Source organism: Notothenia rossii (genome assembly GCF_949606895.1).
Source record: "Notothenia rossii genome assembly, chromosome: 4".
NCBI classification, from domain to species: Eukaryota; Metazoa; Chordata; class Actinopteri; order Perciformes; family Nototheniidae; genus Notothenia; species Notothenia rossii.
This window is the reverse complement of record NC_136902.1, coordinates 29,728,131-29,755,156: the sequence shown is the minus strand read 5'-3', so window position 1 is coordinate 29,755,156 and position 27,026 is coordinate 29,728,131. Positions and strand designations below refer to the sequence as shown.

At 42.3% G+C, this 27,026-nt stretch overlaps 1 protein-coding gene across 8 annotated transcripts; it reads left to right on the top strand.

Moving 5' to 3' along the window:
* The first annotated feature begins 204 nt into the window (after positions 1-204).
* cdk11b (cyclin dependent kinase 11B) lies at positions 205-26,972 on the top strand. 8 transcript variants are annotated; one of them, XM_079675338.1, is made up of 22 exons: positions 205-292; positions 1,130-1,260; positions 1,376-1,393; positions 2,053-2,192; positions 2,303-2,430; positions 2,526-2,667; positions 3,313-3,393; positions 3,827-3,963; positions 6,044-6,169; positions 6,264-6,404; positions 6,860-6,982; positions 7,064-7,138; positions 7,302-7,519; positions 7,634-7,724; positions 7,814-7,935; positions 8,027-8,132; positions 8,208-8,329; positions 12,646-12,753; positions 14,370-14,486; positions 15,412-15,560; positions 25,706-25,895; positions 26,368-26,972. In XM_079675338.1, exons 2-22 carry the CDS (start codon positions 1,150-1,152, stop codon positions 26,458-26,460), a joined length of 2,538 nt encoding a protein of 845 aa, XP_079531464.1. In that variant the 5' UTR covers positions 205-292; positions 1,130-1,149; the 3' UTR covers positions 26,461-26,972. The 8 variants fall into 8 exon arrangements, with proteins under 8 accessions (XP_079531464.1, XP_079531461.1, XP_079531463.1 ...); XM_079675335.1 differs by having other exon boundaries at positions 3,788-3,963; XM_079675336.1 differs by lacking the exon at positions 205-292 and adding an exon at positions 355-544 and having other exon boundaries at positions 3,788-3,963.
* Positions 26,973-27,026: the final 54 nt, after the last annotated feature.

Here is a 27,026-nt window from a genome sequence, read left to right as displayed (position 1 = left end):
CAATCTTTCCTTGAACAATTTGAGTCTTCAAAGGACCTTTGGAGGCCTTCTCTGTGCCTTTGATCATACACAGTCTATGAGGCTGACGTTGAAATACATAATGTACAAGTAACTTTTCCTTACAGCACCGAGAAGCTTGATGCTGTATTTTTCTTGTGTGGTTTTATTATATAATATTATCATGTTGTATTATATCAGAGGGAAGTCATTGTTTCACATCGGACGTTTTAGAGACGTTACTTAGCGTTGAGACTTCCGGTGTGCCATAATAATACCGCTGCGCGTATTTCAGGTTTGTTTAACCATTTCATCTGCTCGCTGGTTCATTTCATTATTTTCTGTACTCAGGCCTTTAACTTCACAAACCAATACAGCCATTTATGCCCCAGTTTAGAGCTTAACCAGCTGTACTAAGTATCCCGTTGAAATCACCTTGTTAGCTTCAGAAGTTGTTTAGCAACTGTCGACCATGCTAGTGTTAGCTAGCTAGAGTTAGCTAATGTGTTAGCACCCGCCGCTGGACTCACAACATTCACAGTCAGAAGTAATACACTCGTGTATCATTTTCGCCTTATACACACACACTGGTTTATGTATGACAAAATCCTAACTATGTTGGAAGGCTAACTGAGTCTACTCGCAACCTCAATTGGCCTGTTAATGTTAGCTAGCTAAATGCTACATGCTGTTGTGATGTACCGTGTAGTTAGCGTGAGTTGACCAACACAGATAATAGGACACTCAGTGACAGATAAGCAACATACATGAATTATTCGTATGCGATTATATAATGTTTGCGAACATGACTACATCTGCTGTGTTTGGTATGTTGTACGTTTATTTCGGTGGGGCAGCATTGGGAATAGCACCGCACGGGTATAATCATTACAGTACCTTTACGTTTTTATACGTCTCAATTTAGGAAATAATCTCAAATATTGAATGTTAATTCAACATTTTTCACATACTTAACAAGAAAGTAAAATGTTAAAGCATATTCCAACAAATAGATAATGGATCTGATATACACATATTGGATTATTTTATTCTTTATAGGCCTAACTCTTCATATTCAAAAAAGGCTGAAGTTATATCTAATGTGTCCTTGTTTGTGTGTGATCTGGAGCAGGCGGTGGAGAGTGGACGCTGATGGGGGACGAAAAGGAGACCTGGAAAGTTAAAACTCTTGACGAAATCCTACAAGAAAAAAAACGCAGAAGAGAATTAGAAGAGAAAACGGATCCCAAGCACCAGAAAAATGTAAAGTAACTTAAAGCTTATGTTTGACCAACATTGCCCCTTACATGTTGATACAGTATTAAACAAATTGTAACTCCAAGCCATTTTTTCCCTTTCTGCCTTTTATTTGCTGTAGAAGTTATACATTAAAATGGTAAGTTTAATAATCAATAAAATATATGGAAAATCGTATTGAATAAATCAAAGCTTCAAAACATTGTCTTATCATTGTAATATCTATGACTTACTTTTTGCTTTTATAGAAGACTTTAATGCCACATTCTCGAAATGCTGTTTTAATACTTACAGTAAGTAACAGTTCTGTTGGGAACAATAAATATATTTAATGTAATTATTTACTTTTTGAAAACATTAAATAGTGTTAGCTAAATTCCAAATGTGCTTTAACCACAATTTTGGAAAATTCATCTTTTCGATTACCACCATAATCAAACGGCATGTTATCTTTCAAAGTTTCATTGCAATAAATTGAGTCAAAGTTTACAAAACTTCTGAGCCCGCAGTCGTTCAAATGAAGGTGCATACAAGTGTTTGTCATAAACATCCCTTATTTTTGGGAAGTAGTATGAGTCTTTCAATAGGCGACTGTATGTCTTGTGTATTTACGTCCATTTGCTGGGAATCAACGGTTAAAGGCTGAATCCCAATATTTCGCTTCCAACAACATTTCCTGAAAAACAGCTGGAGACATGTACACACAGAAGGCAGCACACGACAAACTATAATCCTTAAACATAGTCATAGGGGAATAAGGGTTCAGACTGTTTATACCGCTCTTATTGTCTTGCACAGTCCTCTCAGGGCCTTGTTCCACAGTCGGATGATCGGGAGACCAAACGAGATACCCCGGAGGAAGGAGAACTACGGGATCAAAAGATGGAAATAACAATTCGTAATTCCCCGTACACACGGGAGGACTCAACAGAAGACAGGTACATAAACCACAGTACACAAATATGTGTATTTTTACAGGGGAAGTAGTATGTTTGCAATAGTTCAAATTCAAATCATGTGTGACATGTTTTTCTTTATTTCTATGCAGGGCTGAAGAAGATGACTCATTAGCAATCAAGCCACCACAGCAAATAGCAAGAAAAGACAAGTCTCACCACAGAAAGGAGGAGAAGAGAAAAGAGAAAAGACGTCACCGCAGTCACTCTGCTGAAGGAGGTACGAGCGTCGTGAACACCTGAACCCAACATGTTTGGAGCTATTTTTTAAGTAAGGGTCTCCTCAAAACTATGTTTCTTTTACTTGTACATCAGGGAAACATGTTCGACCCAAAGAGAAAGAAAAAGAGCGAGAAAGCGACCGCAGGAACCGTCAGTGGGAAGAAGACAAAGCCCGGAGAGACTGGGAGAGGCAGAAACGAAGGGAGCAGGCCAGAGCTCACTCGCGCAGAGAGAGGTGAGCATCTCAGTGGAAAGCACATATTAGATTAGCTCGGATTCATTCAGGCACAGAAGTATTTGTCCTTTTTGATTTTCACTTGAGTTTAATTAGGATTCATGTTTTTGAACGCTTTGTTGGAGTAAGAATTCAACTTGCCAGGATGTTAAAACGATTGAGCTACATGAGAACTTTCTATTTATCTGCTACTGTCTTTCAACTGTATAGCTGCTGTGGATTTACATGTACTTTATGTGACGTACTGGTCATAGTTTATTTGAAAGTTTCTCACTCAAGTCCAGATGGCTAAATTGCAGGTGTATTTATATTAAAATATATATACATATTCTAAGTAAACAATGCAGATTGAAATGGACTCCCAACAATTGTCCAATATTAATGATGAGTATAGCAGTGAATGTACCTGAGAAACAAACTTTAAAGAGTTGAGTTTGTGTGCATTTGGGGTGCACACGGTACTTTATAGCAGGCCCCCAGTTGGAGAAACAAACAGGAGAACCAGCACAGAAGTATGCAATGTAGTACTGTGGACTGGGCGGTCAGCAAAATGTTTTAGGAGCTAAAAAAGTCCCACCTAAAAGAATCAATATCTGTTTAATCGTTGGCTATATTTAGATTTTCTTTTCCCTCTTTACTTTGCAGTCAGACAGCCGTTTCCAACGAGGAACTGAAGCCGTTATCTAATCTCTCTTTAATACCATCAGACTCCATTGACAAAAAACGGTAATTAAACATTTCAAAGCGTGGTTTTTGCTGCTGCCTGAATAATTATGTCTGTTTTTGTAATTGTGCTAAAGAATTCAAACAAAATACACAAATAAACAAACGTACAGATTGTTCCATGAGCTGCATAACAGCTTCAGTACCTAGTCAGAAAGGTCTGTCTCACTGCAACATGACGTGGCAAAATAAAGTGTATTCATAGCGTATTTAAAAACTGATGTTAAATTAGTTAGGTTGGCCTTTTTTAGGTGGCTGAAAAGCATTTGGCTGCTGCCCTGCCCTCTGCAGCACATGGCTTCATGCCGTTACTCATGTCTGTTTCTCCAAACTGCCATCTAGTGTATACATACACAAACAAACATTGACAAGATTGGGCTTTTGGTTGTCTGAACAGACCCCGATTGGATTCTCCTGGGTTTTTTTTGGACCACAGGGACCGGCTGGAACAGCAGGAGCGCCAGCGTGAGCGAGACAGGAAGCTGCGCGAACAGCAGAAAGAGCAGCGGGAGCTGAAAGAGCGGGAGAGGAGGGCGGAGGAGCGGCGCAAAGAGCGAGGGGGGCGGCGAGAAGGTCGGTGAATGAGTAGAGGTGTGGGATATTTGTGTGTGTGTATTGGGACAGATTGAATTATAATCCTAACCATTGAAAGCATACATGCTCAGAAAAACATACACTAACTGTTTATCTGTGAAATGTCAAAAGACAGAAACTGAGAGAATGATGGTGTAATGCTAAGGGATGGAGATTATGAGAGATGGAGTTGGTAGCTAAGGACAAGCATGATTGAGATATCATTCAAAATGACTTAGGAACTGACCTAGGCTGAAATCATAAACAAATATGATTGAGTAGGGGAATTCAGGATGGTAGAATAAATAATGGTGTCTTACGTAATGGTGAAAATCAAAATGAAGAGCATCAAGATCAAAAAGGAGAGCCTGAGACTAGGGCTGGGCGATATATCGAGTTTACACGATACATCGTGGATTGCACTCCATGCGATGTCGTAAATGACCACATCGTGAACATCGAGTATTATGTTGTCAAATCAATTTCCCGCCGCGGCCAAAATGAGCTTTCCTTTCTCCCTCATAGACACAGTCACACACGCAGGCACACACGCAGGCCCCGTCTAACTTGCACACAAACATTACACACATGCACAGTGACAGAGAGCAGGGCTCGACATTATAAATGGCCCGCTGGCTCGGAAGCACTATTTAGACACCCCGGGCCAGCATAACGTACTTCACTAAAAATATTGCTTTAAAAAAATAAAATTGTCCAGTGGTATAGGTAGTTTGACAAGCAATTTTGTTAAATTGTTTCGTTTATTAACGCTACAACATAGCGTTTTGTGAGGCGGTTGTCGTTGTTGGTTGAAAGGCAAACGGGAGCCTGCTAGCGTTGGCTCCGCAGCAGCTGTTTGCTGCAGAGCCAGCGCGAGCAGGCTCCCGTTTGCCCGTGAGCGCCGGGCAAAAAACTATCTTCAAATAAAAGAAAGTCACCGGAGGAGTTAAAGGAGAGTGACAGGGAGCATGAGAAGAAGAGGGAGAGAAAGTTTCAGCCAGCTTGATCGATGGAGTTGGCTTCTAGTGGTGCAGCGACGCGTCCTAAAACCCTTTTATAATCTATCGAATTATGAATCTAAAATTATAAAAGTAGGGTAGACATGTGGAGATTATCCGGCTGAACAAAACGTGCATTTATCAAACAGGTTTGTTTTCCACAGACCTTATTTCCAGCTATTTTCCAAAACCCTTTGGAGAAATCCCATTGCTTTTTTGTCGAGGGAACCAGCAGCTTCCTTCCTGGTTTAGGACGAGTCACTGCACCTCTCAATATGATGCCAATATAAACAAGGTCTTCTGTCGGCTCTGTACATCAATGCCGACCTATGCTGACAAGTAAGTGAAGAGTAGAAAATATAAAGGTATTGGCTTTAGGGAAATGTCCCAGCAGTTTAGGAGAATGAAGGTTATAATCTAATCTAATACATAGCCATAACATGTCTAACTCCTGATAATGACAGGAAGACAGAAAGCGCATTATACTAATAATAATAATAATAATAATAATAATACTACTCATAATAATAGCAGACATTTTTGAACAATGACCACAATATCATTTATTTTCATAAACCAAATATGAACAATTGAGGAAAATGAGGAAGAACTGATGATTCAAATGTTGTAGTACAAGTAGTAATGTAGTTAGTGCATAAATTACTATTGCAACAAATGTGTTAATTTTCTTCATTATTAGTCGATTTTTTTTAATGCAGACATATGTTGCAGGGACATCATACTGGCGTGACTGTAAACATCAGGGGGTTAAATTAAAAAAAATGTTTTTTTTTTTTTTAGAGGACATTTCAGAATATCGCGATATATATCGTAAATCGCGATTTAGTCAGTAAATATCGCAATATCATTTAGAGACCATATCGCCCAGCCCTACCTGAGACTCCCCTACTACCTGAGATCGTCCGATGCTCCACTAATTAGATTACTGCTGGGATGAAAGAGAAGTGGGCTACACGGACACACAGAAGGACAAAACACCTGATAAGAAATGTGTATTTTTCCTATTACTCTGTGAACTATAATGCAGGACTCATTGAAAAATGAATCTACCCTATCCGCAGTGCCGTCCGCCCATAGGCTGCTACCTGAAGATTATGATGACAAGCCAAAACAAAGTCACCGCAGCCGAAGTCCACCCCGCGTTCCCCGGGACAGATCGGATCTCAGCGAACCCAGGAAGAGTGGAAGTAAGTAGATAAAGTCACAATTTCTATATAACAATTAAAAAATCCCTTATAAGCTTCTATGATATTCTAAACTGTATCATGTACAATGACTCAGTTTCCCCGACATCATCATCATCATCGTCTCATACGCCTGCAGCCTCTAAGGAGGAGAAGCAGGAGGGCAAAGACCCGCTGGCAGACCTCCAGGACATCAGCGGCAGCGAGAGGAAGACCAGCTCAGGAGAGTCCTCCATGGGTAAAGGACACTTAAAGCAAAGCACACATGTATATTTTACTGCAAAATACTTTATCCTTTCCAATTACTCTTTCTAACTTTTTGGATTAGACATTTTCAATGGAAACTGGATTATTCCTCATTTATGTCAGTCATTAATTATAACACAAATAATACACTATTTATATTGCACCTTGGCAAGTGCTTTCACTCAAAAACAAATGCCATTTTACATCACATTCTATGTTAGAACAAATAAAGGATTTGTGATTTAATACTCACATCAAATAAAAACATTCTAAATCACAGGCTTAAACAAACAAACAGTCATAAAACCTCAATAAAATCACATTAAAACATTTCTAAAAACATATAGCTTTGAACTTAACAAGAAGGAGATGAGCCAGCAGATATCTGCGTTAAATAGCTTTCAAATATAAAAAAAAAACTGTTCTCGTATCATTCACCTTCTCCAGCATCAGGATCAGGCTCTGACGAAGAGGACGACAATGACGAAGACGGGTCCAGCAGCCAGAGTGGGGGCGAAGAAGAGGAAGGAGAGTCTATTTCAGGCTCAGGAAGGTCTGAGCACAGCGCAGGTAAAAACGCTGTTCCACTGCTCTGGTTAAAAGCCTGTTACGGAGAAACGCAGCTTTAACTGTTCCCTTCCTCCCTTTCAGAGGACGTGAGTGAGGATGAGCAGTCAGGGGAGGAATTTGAAGATGAGAGGGAAAATGGGAATCACGTACCTGCAGGTATTTGATATCTGGGAATATAAAGATGTATTTCTTTCTTATGATTCAAATGTCCTGCAGCTAGATCGAATCGTTATTATTTAAGATAAGTGCAAATAAAAAACATTTCAACGGTTAGTCTGACAAGTGTTTTAAACTAAACTGACTTTCCTCCGCCTCACAGTGACAGAGTCCCGCTTCGATCACGACTCCGAGGAGAGCGGTGAGGACATGGAGGAAGACGAAGACGGGGAGGACACGGCAGGAGAGGGCGACCCCACGCCTCAGTCTCAAACTCATTCTCGCTCCCCCACCCCCGAAGAGAACTACATCCCAGACTCGCCCCCGATTTCACCTGTGGAGCTGAAGAAGGAGCTGCCCAAATATCTGCCTGCTTTACAGGTCAGCAACAACATAATGCAATTGTTATTCTGGCCAAAATGTGTTGATGTTGGCATGTGATGCGATCTAGCAGTATGTCGAGGTCTTCAATCAGAGTTTGTTGATTTTTGTCAGGGTTGTCGCAGTGTTGAGGAATTCCAGTGCTTGAACCGAATAGAAGAGGGGACCTACGGCGTGGTGTACCGAGCCAAGGACAAAAAGACCGGTATGAACATGAACACTTAGGTCCAAATACTGTTGTGGTTCTCGTTGTGTTTATGGTTAAAAATAACGGGTACTGCCTCGTGTTTGCAGATGAAATCGTGGCCCTGAAAAGGCTGAAGATGGAGAAGGAGAAGGAAGGCTTCCCCATCACCTCTTTGAGAGAAATCAATACAATCCTGAAAGCTCAGCACCCAAACATCGTCACAGTGAGGGTGAGAGATACTCAATCTTATAATTAACACTTTTATTGTGTGTCCTTAAGTGTTCAACTAACTCTAAACTTTGCTTTCCCCCCTATATCAGGAAATAGTTGTTGGAAGTAATATGGACAAGATCTACATTGTGATGAACTACGTAGAACATGACCTGAAGAGTCTGATGGAAACCATGAAGCAGCCCTTCCTGCCAGGTACAATGAGACGCTGCTACACACTTGAACTAGAATGGGATAGAAACGAGTTTCAACACAACGTTTCTCTCTCAGGTGAAGTGAAGACTCTGATGATCCAGCTGCTGCGAGGTGTCCGACATCTCCACGACAACTGGATCCTCCATCGCGATCTGAAGACGTCCAATCTGCTGCTGAGCCACAAGGGGATCCTCAAGGTAGGACCGGACTGTGGCCCCATGAACAGAAGCTAGGTAGTACTTTCCTTGGCAACAGCTGCTCTCGCTGGATCCTTTATGGCAGCTCAGAGAGTCAGTCATTTAATCTATAAAACTGTCTTTTAACAGAATAGTTAATTTTTTTCCATTTTACTTCAACAGTAGTGTTTTTTACAGACTAATTGGTCTCTTAGATATTATCTTATGCCCACAGTATCCAGCTTTTTATAGGAAGTTCAATATGTAAGTGCAGGGTGTCCGCGGGGTCTTAAAAAGTATTAAAAGTTGATAAATCAATTTAGCGAAAATTAAGGCTTTTAAAAAGTATTAAAAAGTATTAAATGGCATTTTCCAAGGTATTAAGAAGTCCCACAGCAACGACAACATGAAACACCCTTTAATTTACTGAAACGACATGTCGGGAAACCCCACAAGGCGGCCCCATGCATAGCGCGCCGTAAAATGCTGCTTATTATTTTAAGTTTCGTTGCCTTGCTCCGCTCTGTGTGTGTGTGTGTGGGGGGGGGGGAATAAACGACTACGGTAACGGGTCCCAAGGTGGGAAGACCGGCATACGCAACGCTCTGGGGGTCCAACGGCTCCGTGTGTGCCCTATATGATCATTTTCTGATAACGATGAAAGAGCCCGCCTCCCTCTCCCCACGTCTCCTGCTGCTGCTGGGCTGTCAGAAGAGGGGGAGGAAAAGAGAGGCAGTCACCGTTTATTAAATATTATTATATTATTATACAGAGAACAGAGTCGTTATGAATTTGTTTTAAAGCTCAATAAATAACAAAGAAGACCTCTGACCGGCACTTTCCTAATTTTGTACGGAAGATTTAAACTTTAAGGGACATGTTGACCGGCGGAACATTTTTTTTACGGAAACTGCCGCACGGTCCCCTCGTTCCTTGGAAAAGGCGGAGAGGTGGGTGTTTTTCATCTGCTGGTGGACTACCTGAGAGATACAGCAGGAGAACACGCCGTCCACCGAGGAGAATAAACAGAAGGGCAACCATGGCAACCATGCTCCGGGTTCTTCTTCGCTGCTTTTGGTGTATTTCGGGCGGCAGCAGCGCCACTTACAGGCATGACATAGTACTACATCGTTTCCAGCATTTGCAGCGGTCTAGTGTGAACGGACACGTTAATGAATCGAATGCGTTTGAAAGGAAGCCTTTTTTGCGCTTGCGTATGCGTTTTACCGTGTGGGGCCGGGGTCTAAGCCAAACTATATACGGTCACAGAGATCTGCTATTTTAAAGTAAAGTCAACACATATAGACCCTAAATATAGTCTATATTAAGAACGAGAAAAGTCTTAACATATATATCCTTTTTTGTAAACATATGACAAATGTGTGAGGGTGATGACGTCAGAGCATCGTCCTATGTGCCAGGGCTTAGCCCCGGACAGCCCCAGCCCAATTTAACCCCTGGGTATTTGTGAGGGAGCTCCTATATGGGATTACCCCGCTGAAGCTCACCAAAGTTTAACATATTTCATAGTTCAAAGTTTTGTCAATTGTTTTGTTTATTGGTCAAATACTGGTTTCTAATGTTTTCTGAGGAGTTTTACTGGAATGAAAGAGCACAGAGTACAGAAGCAACAAAGCAGCATACTGCATTAAACCTGACCTTCACAGAGAGGTTGAAGTTCATGTGGAGAGAAGGCTTCAGTAGTCTGTCTGCACTTTGTTTAGTTTTGCTATCTTACAATCAATATAGTAAATTTGAGGTAAAGTGTGTTGCCAATGTAACCGGTTAGAACTCAAAGTTGCGATGAGGTCTTAAAATGTATGGAAAGGGTCTTAAAAAAGGTCTTAAAAGGTATTAAATTTGACTTCAGGATTCCTGCATATACCCTGAAGTGGCTCTTGCAGTCATTAGGCGCGTTCACACAAAGTACTTTTCCCACAAAGGTTCCTGAGAACTCTTTAGTTCTCATGAACTAAGTACAGATCGCGTTCACACCGGAAATTAGTTCCTGGGGGTGGATTAGGTAAATGAAGCTGCTGACGTCACTTCTTCTTCTTCTGCTTTGGGTTTACTGGCAGGCCGCAAACAACTTCACGCCGTATACTGCCCCCCAAAATCCCCGGCCCGAAGTCCCCGGAGTTAGGGACTGGCTTCAGTAGAAGCTGCTGGGACTCCCAACAGCTTCTACTGAAGCCTTCCAAGTAAACGGCCAGAACGCCGACACCTCCTCATCCCCACCCATCTCCCATGTTTTATTTTGTGTTGTCATAAGTTAGTCTCTCTGCGTTTCTGCGCTGGGCTAATGCTAATGCTAATAATGCAATGCGAGGATAATAAAATGGCGGCTTCACAAATGTTTTTGGGAGTTTGACGGGGCGTGGTTTGCATTACGCCCAGCCAATCAGACACAGGAACCTTTTTCTCCCACGAAAGTCCCTGCTCTCTAGCAGGGACTGAAAAGGGGGTAAAAAAGCTTCTCTAGAACTAATTTAGTTCCTGGGACTTTTTGGTGTGAACGCAACTAAATCGTAGTTCTCAGGAACCTTTGTGGGAAAAGTACTTGGTGTGAACGCGCCTATAATCTGGCTTTCTGGGAAATGTAGCAACATTGTTAATTGAAGTAGAATAGGCAAACTGAGAGGTTTGTTGGTTTGGATTAATGTCCAACAGCAAGGACTGTTGATTGATGTTGGTTATTTTAACATCACAGACCCTAGCCACCAGGATAAGGCCACTGTGTATACAGTTGTCACATGTCTTAATAACTAGACCCTCCAGAAAAACGCGATTCTGCGATCGCAGAATTTACCGCATAATCAGCAAAATGGCGCTGATTTCTAAAAGGCCGCATATTTATCAAAAGGCCGCATAATCCCCGCATTTTTCCACACAAAGTTGAGGGAAAAAAAAGTTAACTCGTCTTGACATGACGTCATCAGCTCGCGCATCACAGCATGTAAACAACACTGTATAGAGTCAACGTGTGGAGCTCACACGATAGAGAAAACACCAAGATGAAAATATCTAATCCATCTCATTTACCGACGAACATTTCTACTAAAGACCGGGCAAAAAGTGGGGGGAAACTATTCTGCACCCCGTGCAACTGTGTGTTGGAGCATAAGAGAAAATCGACGGTGACGACCCACTTAGATTCATTCAAACATTCGAAAATGCTTTCTGCTGTTGCGGACAAGAAAGCCAAACAACTCACGTTCACGAGGCATCAACCTCCAAAACCCTTTCGAGGGCTACAAGAAACGAGGTGAGTAGCCTACAAGATTGAAGCTGCAGATAACGAACGAGTAAATGAAAACAGTGTGTGTGTGTGTGTGTGTGTGTGTGTGTGTGTGTGTGTGTGTGTGTGTGTGTGTGTGTGTGTGTGTGTGTGTGTGTGTGTGTGTGTGTGTGTGTGTGTGTGTGTGTGTGTGTGTGTGTGTGTGTGTGTGTGTGTGTGTGTGTGTGTGTGTGTGTGTGTGTGTGTGTGTGTGTGTGTGTGTGTGTGTGTGTGTGTGTGTGTGTGTGTGTGTGTGTGTGTGTGTGTGTAAAATAGCCCAATTGCTTTTACAATAAATAAACATTGAATGTGTTTAATTGAATAGTAAAGGGGGTTAACGTTAGTGGCAGGTTGTGTGTGAGAGAGAATAAATAAGACAGCCCAATATTTTAAAAAAAATCGATAATTTTTTCCCGCATATTTCACAACTTTCCGCATATTTCGCAACTTCGCGCAGTTTCACCGCATAAAATCACATAAAACCCCGCATGTTTAATCGCATAATCAAGGAATTTAGCCCGCATAATCAAGGATTTTTGCCCGCGTTTTTCTGGAGGGTCTAAATAACATTTGAGATTAGCAATATAGCAGATAGTAATGAAAATGGATGTGTTTTTTTTTATTTCCTTTTTTTATTTTTTATTAAGCTGTCCTGTGAAAGTTGTGTAAATAGACAAGCATTGAAACCGTAAGAACACTGCAGAAGTTCACAGGTTAAGTTACCTGGGGAAAAGAGCTTATCCATAATTAAATATGGTATGTTTTGATAGAGTAAATAAACTTGTGAAAGGAGTACTTTAATCCATCTTTTGATGTGCAACTCTTCCCAGAGCGGGAGCACACTTGCACAAACAACACATGTTGACTATAAGTCAATCTGAGCATGAATGTTTGGCAAAATGTAAGGCATGTTTAAATAAACGACATTTGTCAGTTATGCATGCAAGCTCACAAGAAAATGTGAATCACTGCATCTTGTTGTACCAGAGTATACCTATGAGACATCAGAGGAGTGAAATTGAAAACGTTTTTAATGTTGGGCATCTGACCTGTCATGTAGATTGGCGACTTTGGTTTGGCCCGGGAGTACGGCTCCCCCTTGAAGCCCTACACCCCCGTAGTGGTGACCCTGTGGTACCGATCACCGGAGCTGCTCCTCGGAGCCAAGGTGAGAATTCAACTGTACTGCATCCACACTTCATAAGAAATACTTTTGCAAATACTTTTCATATATGTGGTCACACCATCGTGATTGATTGTGGTTTGCCCAGTGATATATTTCCAAGAGAAGAAACGTTTATGAGATCCAAATGCCACTGAAACACCGTTTTAGTTTTACAGTATCTGATTTACACCAGGGGTTCCCCGGGCGGAAGTGTTACTGCCGGGCCGCGAAATAGCTGTGAATTTATCGTAATATTTGCAGAATTATAAATATATAAAAATATTTTATCATGTTTTTTAATTTTCGTACCTATACCAGTCATATTATTTCATCCAGTAGCCTAGTTAAACTTTCACCAGAAAATAGTTGAAAATGGCTTTTATGGTGTTACGAGGGATTCGGCGGCTCAGCCTAAGGTCTCAGCCTCTCGTTCGCACGAGAAAGTTACAGGTGCGCCAAGTAGGAAGAGTAGCGCACAGGAGACAACCGTTTCATTTCAGACTGTTATGTTTATGTGGGGAAATGGCAGTGCATACATTATTTGAGATATATTTCAAACTCAGACTTAATTTTAAGGACATGTCGGCCAGGGGTGTAGAGCTATTTGTTTAAGCACCGGATTCGCAGAACAGGAGAGTCTGTGAACCAGTCTGCCTTGATCTATGAATTCATGTCCGGGACCTCACGGTATCTGCTGTTTTATAGAAGGAAAGCCTCCTTCACTTCATGAAATGGCTGCAGCATCAGGAGGCAGCGGGACGTGTACTCCGCCTCTGAGAAGTGCAGTACCAGCGCATAAAGAGCTGTGCCTTTTTACGCACCGCCTTCACTGTTTACTTTCATTAGAACAGCTAAAGAGTGACTGCAGGCTGCTACGTGTTAAACACACACACACACACACACACACACACACACACACACACACACACACACACACACACACACACACACACACACACACACACACACACACACACACACACACACACACACACACACACACACACACACACACACCCCCCGAACTGCCCGATTATTCCCCCTATTACTCGTTTTGTGAAGGAGATGTCCGGTCACCAAGGCGCATGATGTGTGTGCTCTGCTCAGCAGCTCTGTTTATGATTATCCGTAAATCATACAAACAAAACCAATACGTTGATTTATCTGTTTTCCCGTTTTGGTTTAAAAACTGAATAACGTGGTTTTTTTTGTTTTCCGTTTTTCCAAAAAACGACTCCGGTTCTTTTTTTTCCTTTTTTTTTTTTTTTTTTAAAAACGTTGTTAATATGTTTTGGATGCATATTGTTCTAGTATTTGTTCAGGCTGTTGCATACAATTAGCCTCTGTTGCTACCTGCTGGTGAGTAAATATTAAAATCAGTTAAAATTGACAACCGGTCCGCCATTTTTTTTTAATGTATCTGCCGGTCCTTGGCACAATAAAGGTTGGGAACCCCTGATTTACACCACCAGACGCTCGAGGTCCAGCAGTCTGTCAGAGCACATCCATTCTCACTCACACACACGCACGAGACACGACTCTGACGCCGCAGCCGACCAGGCAGACTGTCTACTTTGTGTTTCTGCGGTCTACCACTGTGTTTGTTCTTCTCTCCACAGGAGTACTCCACAGCTGTGGACATGTGGTCAGTGGGCTGCATATTTGGGGAGCTGCTCACCCAGAAACCTCTTTTCCCTGGAAAATCTGAAATCGACCAAATTAACAAGATATTTAAGGTAAAAATGCCCTCATTTGCCCTCATAAAATGAAATAAATCCTCACGCTGAAGGGTAAAGCCCTTCTGTTTAAAGACTGTAAATCTTCTGAACGTGTCGGCTGTCAGAGCGTGGAGTTCTGCTGTGCGCCACAGGGTGAAGCTGTTGAACCTGAAAAAGGTCACCATCGAGGGTTTTTTCATAATACAGGAAAGGTAGTGAAACCAAACCATGCTGTGAGGATGTCTGCTGCTTTTTCAATGTTGCTGCTACTCGTATATTTGTAAATTTCCCCTCTGTGGGAAAATTAAGGTATTCTGACTGTTTGTGCTATTCATCCCTGCAATATTAATAACTAGTTCTCTGACCTAATACAGAAGAATATGACCATGTCTGGTTTATAAGACCTGTTTTCCTTGAAGAACAGCATCGCTAATTACCCATAAAAACAATCTACCTGCTTGCAAAATGAAAACTTTTATGGGAAGCTGGAACAGCAGGAGGTCTGGTGTGAATCAGCAGTAACACACTGCTCTTAAAGTAAAAAAAGGCTGATGGGTGAAAGCAAAAACGGGAAAACAAAAGTGAACCTCAACTTCAAACCACAGTGAATCAGGTAGAAGCTACAAAAGTGCAGGCAGCTGCAGAGAGCTTTCTCTACAGTCTGCAGCACATACACACAGAGTTTAAGGGAGGAGACAGTCCCTGCTTATGGTCTGCTTAAAGCATGACAGCCTTTTGGACTGATGTCATTGAGGCCTCCCAAGTCATCCTACACTTTTTACCAGTTATGAATTAAAGCATTGAAATTCACTTAGGAATGGTTTATTGCCACGTGCCTGTGGTTGATGAATTCCTTTGCCAAAAATGGCAATATCTCATATCCATCTCCCCTCGCGCTAACATCGTGCCGTCTGCTGACTGTGTGTTGTCTGTCTGTCTGCAGGATCTGGGGTCACCCAGCGAGAAGATCTGGCCCGGCTACAACGAGCTGCCCGCTGTGAAGAAAATGACTTTCACAGAGTATCCCTACAACAACCTTCGAAAGCGCTTTGGAGCGCTGCTCTCCGATCAAGGCTTTGACCTCATGAACAAGTAGGATTCCACACAAGACACAACATTGCTCCTCACACATACCGCACTGCATCTTAAAGGGGCCCTATTCTGTTCTTTTGGGTTTCCCTTTCCTGTATTGTGTTGTATATGTTTTTGTGCATGTAAATGGTCTGCAAAGGCTATAATCCCAAGACTCTGGTGCCTTGCTCAAGGGCATCACGGCAGGGCCCAGGAGGTGAACTGGGACCTCTCCAAGTGCCAGTCCACTCTCCATATTTAGGTCTGTGCGGGGACTTGAACCGGCTCACAGTCCAAGCCCCTACTGACTAAGCCACTGCCGAAATAACATCGCTATGTAACACTCAGGCTTCTATTGGATATATCTCCAACACATTGCATGTGACGAAGGAGGAGGACATCTCTAAGCAGTTGACCAATCACAACAGAGCCGGCCATCTAACCAATCAGAGCAGACTGAGCTCTGGTTTCAGACAGAGGGTGAAAAGAGGTGCTGCAGCACAGGCAGTATGAGAAAAATAAAGAGCTTTTTGAAAATTCAAGCATGTAAACATGTCACAGTAGATGCACAAAATACAAATATGAAGCTTTTTGAAATGAGCATAACAGGGCCCCTTTAACTAAACTACAGTCTGTCTAGAGGAGGGGTTCCAACTGATCTCGCTGCATGCTCATGTGACTGAGAAACTGTATGGATACTGGGTTCAATGTTTCCCCTAGGTTTACTGCCTTAGCAGGGTGCTGCTCGGGTACCCGAAAATCTTTTTGGAATTTTTTTTATCCTCTGGAGCAAAAAGAGGAGCTGTGGATTATTGTTATTGATATCGTACAGTAACAACGTATTTGTAAATTAAAAAGTAATAAAGTACAGTGTTACACTGTACTGTATTACTTTTATTCAAACTGTATTCCCTTCGGATCATGTAGCCTACACTTCTTCCTTTCATTGATACATTTAAATCACCTGACTACAGCATATAACATACCTTCTGCAACCCTGTGCTGCTGCTGCTTCTCTCTGCCTCATCCTCTATTGCTGGAGGCAGCTCCACCTCATCTGATCTCTGATATGAAAGCAATCGTGTTATGATCATATTGAGCTATTGGTGTGAGTGTAACATTAAACAAGCAGTCTGCTTGTCATACATTGCTGACGATACATTTTAATTGGTTGAGTCACTGCCGCTAAATGCCGGTAGCATCAAGCTAGCAAATCCTGCATTAGCCTCACATCAACAGGTGTAGACAGAACATCCAATTATCCTGAGCTAATTTACTGAATAAACCAACTCACATCTCCTGTCTTTTTTTTCACCCAACTCATAAGAATATTCTTCTGCTGCGTTTCATTGTTGTTTTTTGTCAAATTCAATACTGTAGTTCAAAACCGCGGTACCTGCTCACCATCTGTGAGCTATTTTTAGAATGCGCACGCTACGTTCGTTGTCGCGTTCGCGCACGTCCACCTGTGCTTGTCCTTCTCCTCCGTGACGATAAAGGCTTGAGGTTAAAAAATAATAAACAAATTTGAAACGGGGGGGGCAATAATGCAGATTTGTTTGACTTTTTTACACTTTGTTGTTCTCCTCCTTTCTTCCGCTCTTGTCTCTGATTGTGAGTGTGCATTCGTGTGTGTGTGGGGGGTGGGGAGCGGAGCCCCGCCCTTCAGAAACAGAGCGGAGGGAGAATATGAATACGCAAAGCAGTGGACACTGAAACATGCACACACATTGGATAAATAACATAGGCATTTAGTTTATTTAATAAAAGAGCACATGTGAAAAGTGACCGTAGATAGATTACTTCAGTTGCAATTTGGTGCTATATATTTTTAAATAAAAAACACCTTCAATTTCAGGCAGGGCGCGGGGCTCGGTTGGCAGGGCGCAGCGCCCCGCCAAGACAATGGTAGGGGAAACACTGGGGTTTGTGACATACTTAAAGGTCCCATGTCATGCTTTTCCGGTTATTACCCGTCCCCTTGTGTGTTATGAAGGTTTTTATGCATGTAAAGTAAACGGTCTGCAAAGTCAAAACCCTCAAAGTACACCCTGTAGCGAGTAAAACTCTAACACAGAAAATACCTCCCCAAAACGCCTCGTTGGGGATAAGTCACTGTCCATTGATTCTTCCGGGTAACTCATGATGTCATGCGTTACCCGGAACCAAATGGACCAATCCGTGGAGCCGTTACGTTACGTCCGCGGAGCTGTTACGTTAAGCCCCCGCGGATTGGTCCAAATTGACCAATCCACGGACTTCTTCACACACACTCAGTGCATGCAGCTCTGCTGATCTCTCCTCCCTGGCTGCAGGATGATAACAGACAGTTGGGATCGCGGCTAAATTCTCTCTGCAGACCCATTCTCACAGCGTTTATCAACCTTTTTCTTACTCAATATCAAGCCACACTTATTGTTTTTACTTCGGCTGTGACTTTGTGTGTGCTCAGGGTAGGGCTGGGCGATATATCGAGTTTACACGATACATCGTGGATTGCACTACATGCGATGTCGTAAATGACCACATCGTGAACATCGAGTATTATGTTGTCAAATCAATTTCCCGCCGCGGCCAAAATGAGCTTTCCTTTCTCCCTCATAGACACAGTCACACACGCAGGCACACACGCAGGCCCCGTCTAACTTGCACACAAACATTACACACATGCACAGTGACAGAGAGCAGGGCTCGACATTATAAATGGCCCGCTGGCTCGGAAGCACTATTTAGACACCCCGGGCCGCGTCTATCGTTATTCCAACCCAGTTTAGATTTAACCACGCCCACTTCCGCATTACGCAAGGATCGACGTAGCTCTACGTAGACACGGCACACCCGCGAAATCTGAATCTGACAATGAATCTGACAAGCAAAATACCGTCCTTATAAAAGCTGCATAATATCATACTGTATGCATAATATACAATATCTTTGTCAATATGACTGACGACCACACTTATGCAGTGCTGAGGTAATGTTAATTCATCATTTAATATTAATTCCTGATGGATATAAGAGGGATACATTAGAAAACATCTGTATATATAGCCTATATATAATGTTTCGTTTTTTTGTTTGTCATGTAACATGTTAACGTTTATTTAATATTTTATAGACTTTTATAATATGTTATAAATGTCTATTTTAACATTAATATATATATATATGTTTATAAATGAATAAATGTGTGTAGGCCTATATATATATATATAAAATAGTATCATTAAATAATGCTAATACTTACACCAGCTGAGATGATAAAACACCAGTAAACATCTGTGTGTATAAATGAATAAATACATGTGTGAGTACATATAAGTGTGTGTTTATATATATATATATATGTTTATAAATGAATAAATGTGTGTAGGCCTATATATATATATATATATATATATATATATATATATATATATATAAAATAGTATCATTAAATAATGCTAATACTTACACCAGCTGAGATGATAAAACACCAGTAAGACAAAAAACAACATATTCCTGCTTTACCGCGACCGCTATGGCCGAAGATGAAGTCTATGACGCTAAAGCTACGTTCTTTTGTAATGCGGAAGTGGGCGTGGTTAAATCTAAACTGGGTTGGAATAACGATAGACGCCCCCGGGCCAGCATAACATACTTTCCACTTGCCCGGCGCTCGGGCCACTAAAAATATTGCTTAAAAAAAATAAAATTGTCCTGTGGTATAGGTATTTTAACAAGCATTGTTGTTAAATTGTTTCGTTTATTAATGCTACAAAATAGCGTTTCGTGAGGCGGTTGTCGTTGTTGGGTGAAAAGCAAACAGCTGTTTACTGGGGAGCCAGCGCGAGCAGGCTCCCGTTTGCCCGTGAGCGCCGGGCAAAAAACTATCTTCAAATAAAAGAAAGTCACCGGAGGAGTTAAAGGAGAGTGACGGGTAGCATGAGAAGAAAAGGGAGAGAAAGTTTCAGCCAGCTTGATCGATGGAGTTGTTTTCTAGTGGTGCAGTGACGCGTCCTAAAACCCTTTTATAATCTATCGATTAGATTTATGATTTGAAAATTATAAAAGTAGGGTAGACATGTGGATATTATCCGGCTGAACAAAACGTGCATTTATCAAACAGGTTTGTTTTCCACAGACCTTATTTCCATCTATTTTCCAAAACCCTATGGAGAAATCCCATTGCTTTTTTGTCGAGGGAACCAGCAGCTTACTTCCTGGTTTTACGACGCGTCACTGTACCTCTCAATATGATGCCAATATAAACCAGGTCTTCTGTCGGCTGTGTACATCAATGCCGACCTATGCTGACAAGTAAGTGAAGAGTAGAAAATATAAAAGGTATTGGCTATAGGGAAATGTCCCAGCAGTTTAGGAGAATGAAGGTTCTAATCTAATCTAATACATAGCCATTACATGTCTAACTCCTGATAATGACAGGAAGACAGAAAGCGCATTATACTAATAATAATACTACTCATAATAATAGCAGACATTTTTGAACAATGATCACAATATCATTATTTTAATAAACCAAATATGAACAATTGAGGAAAATGAGGAAGAACTGATGATTCAAATGTTGTAGTACAAGTAGTAATGTAGTTCGTGCATAAATTACTATTGCAACAAATGTGTTGATTTTCTTCATTATTAGTCGATTTTTTTAATGCAGACATATGTTGCAGGGACTACTAGAATCATCATACTGGCGTGACTGTAAACATCAAGGGGTTAAATAAAAAAAATGTATTTGTTTTAGAGGACATTTCAGAATATCGCGATATATATCGCGATATAGTCAGTAAATATCGCAATATCATTTAGAGACCATATCGCCCAGCCCTAGCTCAGGGTGAGTTTGGCTGTGTTTCGCTGTCGCTAAACAAGGAAACCACACCTCCACGGAGCTCAGCGCGATTCACAACGTCCCGACCAATCAGAGCAAGCTGTGCTCACAGGGAGGGTGGGGGCTGGAGCTATTGGAGCTACAACGAGCCGTTAAAGGCAGAGAGTGAAATTCAGTGAATACACGTAGTTTAAAGAGATACTGTATGAGAAACCAAAGTGATTTTGGAAAATTGCACAATATAAATCTATTCTAGTAGACCTCAAAAATGGAATTATGATCAGTGGAAATGGCCATGAAATGGGACCTTTAACTTAAAGGTGGGGTAGGTAAGTTTGAGTAACCGGCTCGAGATACACTTTTTGTTATATTCCATGGAATGCTCTTAACATCCCGATAGCAATGACTATCTTAAAGGTCCCATTTCATGGCCATTTCCACTGATCATAATTCCATTGTTGAGGTCTACTAGAATAGATTTATATTGTGCAATTTTCCAAAATCACTTTGGTTTCTCATACAGCATCTCTGTAAACTACGTGTATTCACTAAATTTCACTCTCTGCCTTTAACGGCTCGTTGTAGCTCCAATAGCTCCAGCCCCCACCCTCCCTGTGAGCACAGTGTGCTCTGATTGGTCGGAATGTTGTGAATCGCGCTGAGCTCCGTGGAGGTGTGGTTTCCTTGTTTAGCGATACACAGCCAAACTCACCCTGAGCACACAAAAAGTCACAGCCGAAGTAAAAACAATAAGTGTGGCTTGATATGGAGTAAGAAAAAGGTTATTAAACGCTGTGAGAATGGGTCTGCAGAGAGAATTTCACAGCGATCCCAACTGTCTGTTATCAGCCTGTAGCCAGGGAGGAGAGATCAGCAGAGCTGCATGTACTGAGTGTGTGTGTGTGGATTGGTCAATTTGGACCAATCAGCGGGGACTTAACGTAACGGCTCCGCGGACGTAACGTAACGGCTCCACGGATTGGTCCATTTGGTTCCAGGTAACGCATGACATCATGAGTTACCCGGAAGAATCAATGGACAGTGACGTATCTCCAACGAGGCGTTTTGGGGAGGTATTTTCTGTTAGAGTTTTACTCGCTACAGCAGGGGTCGGCAACCCCTGGCACGCGTGGAATAAGTGTGCAATAATATTTAAATTGTATTTTCGGATCCTGAACGAGACCGCCGCCAGAGCGCGTCTACCTGCAGAAGGAAGCCATGCACGCAACGCAGCCCCGCTCTCTTTATCTCCAGGTGACTTTCTGCCACTTTCCTCCGTGGTGCAGTGCTGATCGTTTCACCACAGAGGAAAGCACAAATTGCAGTACACATAAGGAGCTGTACAAATGCCGCAGTTTTTGTGTGGCTGTGTCTTTAGTTGAAAGCCCAGTGGCGATCTGCTCATCGAAATAATATGCTACAAAGGGGCGGACTGGCAATCTGTGTGTTGAACTTTCCTGTCGGCTCCCAGACCGTAGTCGAGGAGGGCAGCAGCAACAAGCTTCAGGTTCAATAACCCACTTTAGCTTAAATGACTGGAGAGAGGCGAGCTCTTCTTGGGAGGCCGTTGCATTTATTTAGCTGTTCTTCTGTTTCACAAAATACATCACAGACCTCTGTTTTTCTGCTGCCTCGTTTCACTTCCAGAAACATACACACGTTCTCACTGTCACTCTGCCATACACACACACACACACACACACACACACACACACACACACACACACACACACAAGCCACACCCCTCTCTTTCTCTCTCTCTTAAAGGGACAGCAATCTCATCTCGCTCTGCATGACCCTAATATCATAACATGTGTGTTCTGGAGAATCACAGAACGGACGATTGTCCTTATTATGCCGTTTAAACCAATTATTTAAATGTGTAAGTTTTGTTGACAGGTCCACACACTGCTTCCCCGCAGCGATGCTCCCCCCGCCCTCCGGCTGATAGTTCACGAGCGTCCAGCTCCTCAACCCCTCCCCCCCCCCCCGTTGATCATTCTCAATCGTCGGCACGCTGATAACAATTTTTTTTTTAAATGGCACTTCATATCAAAAAGGTTGCCGACCCCTGCGCTACAGGGTGTACTTTGAGGGTTTGGACTCTGCAGACCGTTTACATGCATAAAAACCTTCATAACACACAAGGGGACGGGTAATAACTGGAAAAGCATGACATGGGACCTTTAAGTGCTTTGACAAAAAATCCATAAAAAAATGTCATCTGTGGAAGCCGTGGCACTGTAAAAAGCACGACCAATCATTTTAGCCGGCCCGGCTAAAATAACTGGATGGCCTACCTGCCGGTCAGCCTTCCATCTGTGCACAAACTTATCTCGTGCCCTCATTGGTCATGTGCGCGTTTGTGTGTGTTGGAGGAGGGGCTCTGTAAGGAAGTGGCAGATTTCTCCCGGCTGTGTATTTTCAAATTCTAGCACACTCGAGCTGGTTTCTCCAAAATGACCTACCCCACCTTTAATAAAGTATGTTAGAATAACCCAGTGCCAAGTCGATCATTCACATCATGGGTAAAGAAGGAACTACATAAAATAAAGGGTATCAATTTAAGCACTTGATTGTTATTGTTATCACTTTAACAATATTTTACAACAATATCTAGACTTAGCTCTCGACACAGACACGACGGATAACAAATTATACACAGTGCAGGAATAGGCATTAAACCCATTGCGCTTTTTTATATACCTAAAAAATATGCAAAATGCTACAAACACAAGAATAGTATACAAAATAACATGAACTGATACTGATGGAAAACTAATAGTTCAACATATAATTATACATATAAAAGTGTTTGTATACATTGTAGCATATTTTTTTCAGTAAAATAGAAATGTATTAATCTTTTTTTAAACTTTTAAAATGTATATATTATTAAAGGTCCCATGTCATGGCCATTTCTACTGATCATAATTCCATTGTTGAGGTCTACTAGAATAGATTTACATTGTTCAATGTTCCAAACTCACATTGGTTTCTCATACAGCATCTCTGTATAGTGTGTGTATTCACTGTCTGTCTTAAACGGCTTGTTGGAGCTCCTGCCCCCCCCCCCCCCCCCCCCCCCTCCCTCCCTCCCTATGAGCCCACTGTGCTCTGATTGGTCAGCTAGAATAGAATAGTTTAATGTCATTATACATGTACAATGAGATAAATGCTTCTCCCTTTCAAGGGTGCCATCAAAACAAAAACAAAACATCACAACATAAGCAAAACATCTTATGTTGTGATGTTTTGTTTTTGTTTTGATGGCAGTTATCCCACTAAGTTCTGATGAGTCCACCACCGTTACAGCGGAACATCAACGATTATGTGTTACAATGGCGTTGGCAACCAGAAAATGACACCAGTAATGAAAAACAGATGAGAGTGCTGCGTGGGGTCTGGGTGCCGTGTTGGCGGGACGTTGCAGGGCTCGCTGCTGTAAGGAGCGGACAGTGTGAGCTGGGTTACTGGTGTCTTTTCCTGGTTGCTGCGTGGGGCCTGCAAGACATCGCTAATTGACGTGGGAAGGGGGGGTGCTGAGGGGGCTGCAGCACCCCCATCTGCGAGGCTCCACTAGCACCCACCCCGCATCCCCAAACGCGGCGCACCTACAGTGTAAGTGCGCCACAGTTTCGCCGCTGCGAGGCTCCACTAGCACCCCCCCCTCAGCACGTCACAGTTTTGTGTGTGTGTGTGTGTGTCTGTGTGTGTGTGTGTGTGTTTGTGTGTCTGGAGCTCCACGCATTGGTCCATTTGGACTAACCCTAACCGTTAAACTCTTTTTTATTTGATAAAGTCTTGTTAGTCAACATCCATTTTCAAATTGCAAGAAGAGTTTGTTTTCAGGAATACCTATGTTATTTCCATTCATTATTTATGGAACACAGACAAATGTCAACAACTACAATTTTCAAACACTAGTATCAGTTACAATTAGTCCTCCAGAGGAAATTGCCTTACTTGGATGAAACCATTGCTATCCATCAAATCCTGGGTCTCTTTCCACCTTTTTTTCTTCGAGTGCATTTCTGGCAAGCTGAATTAAAACATGACAACGGTAGCAGACTAGTAATTCATCACTGTGCCTCAGCAGCAGGCCTGTTCCACACACAAGCCACTGTGAAGGTCCACCACTGCTGGAAAATGTTTTATAAAACACACAGACGACTGGGTTCATAATTCTTTCTCGCACATTCCAAAGATCAGCATTGTTTAGCAGCTGTCTTCTGAGTTCCTCACCCACCCACAGAGCCTCCTGCCTGCACCTGTAAATGAAAAGCATACCGCTCGGTTACCTCGCAGCTGCAGAGGATGGCAGCAGCGTGTCCACTGTGGAGCCAGCGCGGTTCAGTGGAAGTCTGGCACCCGTCCAACGCAGCTGAAAGCTTCCAGCTGCTGGACTCACAAGGCGTTTACCCAGAGACAGACCTCAGGAGGTCAACACGTAGAGGAGTGCGGTTTGAAAGCTTCACACAGAGCGCCGCAGGATCAGTTTAGAGGAATATTTCGGCAGGTAGACATCGCAGAGCTGTTCGGAATATCACACCCCACTGTGTAGGGAAGTGTTTGAGGAATGGGGCCTTAAGTAACCTGGAGAAGAGCCTCAACATGCACATGATTTGCTGAATCTAGCTTGACTTCAAATAAAAAGTTAGTTACATAGAAGTCCAGAATACTGCTGGTTCATATCCCAGTTAAAACCGGTCTGTACGGCTCTTAAAACCAGCAGGGCTCTTTGGTCCTGAGTGTGCGGAGGATGAGTACATTCACAGGTGCAGGAAGAGCACACATTCTTTGAGTTCCTAAACAATAACACGTGCTGGATCATCCCTTTTTCAATGCTAGTATTTGCCATCATGCGTTGGAAAGCTGAGAATTTGTTATCAAAACATTTTTTTACATTGAAGATTTCAATCAGACAGAATTAGAAAGCTAATTATTACGATTAAACAGCTCCTCATTATTCTGTGTTGATCCTGTCATATCCAGTTAAGACTACGTGCACCATTTTCACTGGCTCGTCGTTACAGGTCTGCAGCTCATGACGGGATTCTCTGTTTAGATTAAGTCAATCAAGCTGATTAGTAAAGGGAACATTTGCCTCGTTTGTGGATGTACAAGTGTTTATGGCTAATATAGTTGTTTAAATTAATCAGTTCCTCAGTGTATGCTAAATTGAACTCAAAATCTGAGTTCTCCAGCAGTGCCTACACCTACCTGTTTTTTTTCTGATTTTTTGACACAAACTAGCTTCCTGCTTAACAGTGCGTCATTCTTAACTTAAAGTACATTAGCATCTAAATATGAATTCTTCGCCTGTTTCCAGATTCCTCACCTACTGCCCCAGTAAGAGGATTTTATCGGACGAGGGGCTCAAGCACGAGTACCTCCGCGAGACGCCGCTGCCCATCGACCCGTCCATGTTCCCCACCTGGCCCGCCAAGAGCGAGCAGCAGAGGGTGAAGAGAGGCACCAGCCCTCGCCCACCCGAGGGAGGCCTGGGCTACAGTCACCTGGTAAGAACATTAAGGCTCCATTTTCTCCATTACACACAGCTACCAGTCTTTCCGTACGCTGTCTGTGTTAAATAGATTACAGACCTACAGGCCTCTGCTTTGTGTCCGCGTATTTCCTCCTTATGTTTTCCATGATGAGCTACCGTTGGGGCCCTAATTTTTTCAACAGTGGTCCTACCCACCCAGAAGCTAAAGGCTTATACTTTCAAGGACAGTTACAGGAGATATTTTCATTCACATTTTAAGGCAACGGTATTGGTTGGTTAGCCCAGCTTTTTTCTTTTCAAAAGTGGAAAAGCTTTTATTAAAACTCCACTGAAACACCGAAAAGGAATATTTCAATTAATAAAATACAATAAAAATGTATCATAAGAATCATTCAGGTTGAGGCTATAATATAAAATATAGAGGAAATTATATCAGAAGAGTGATACAACTTGATTAACCAGGAGCAATCTTTGTTTCTCTCCAGGGTGACGATGACCTCAAAGACACAGGCTTCCATCTGACGACCAGCAACCAGGGGGTGTCTGCAGTCGGTCCTGGATTCAGCCTTAAATTCTGAGCCCAGAAACAGCTTGACACCTGGCTGTCTGACAGAGCGAGAGCAAAGAAAGTTCTGTGAATTGTTTCTTCTTTTGGAATTGGACAGTGTCGCTGGTTTACAGCTGTGAACCAGAGCGAAATCTGACCGGTTACAACTGTTACCAGATAGTCAGGACTGTCTCACAGCAAGACTGGTGGCCCAAACATGTTGAATCTCCAGAAATGTCCCTGCAACCTTTTCGGCTTCTTCTATGTTTTTTACAAACCATTTCACCTTTTTAAACGTGGTCATTTTAGCTCTTAACAGGAGACACAACCATTCACCTTTTTAGAAGTTTAGCTCTCATGTTTACTTTATTTTCCCTTTTTATACTTCATGAGAGGGCCAGCTTTTCTAAATGGTTGGTATTTCCTGGCTGCCTGAGCTACTGTATAACGATGCTTTCATCCAGTATTATGTTAGAAATATACTGTCAATGTCACTCCATGACGTGGGCGATGTTATTGGTCAAAATAAAGTTTGAAACTTTGTTTTGTCTGACGCTTTCCATATATTTATATACCCTGTCCAAGCTATCCAAACAG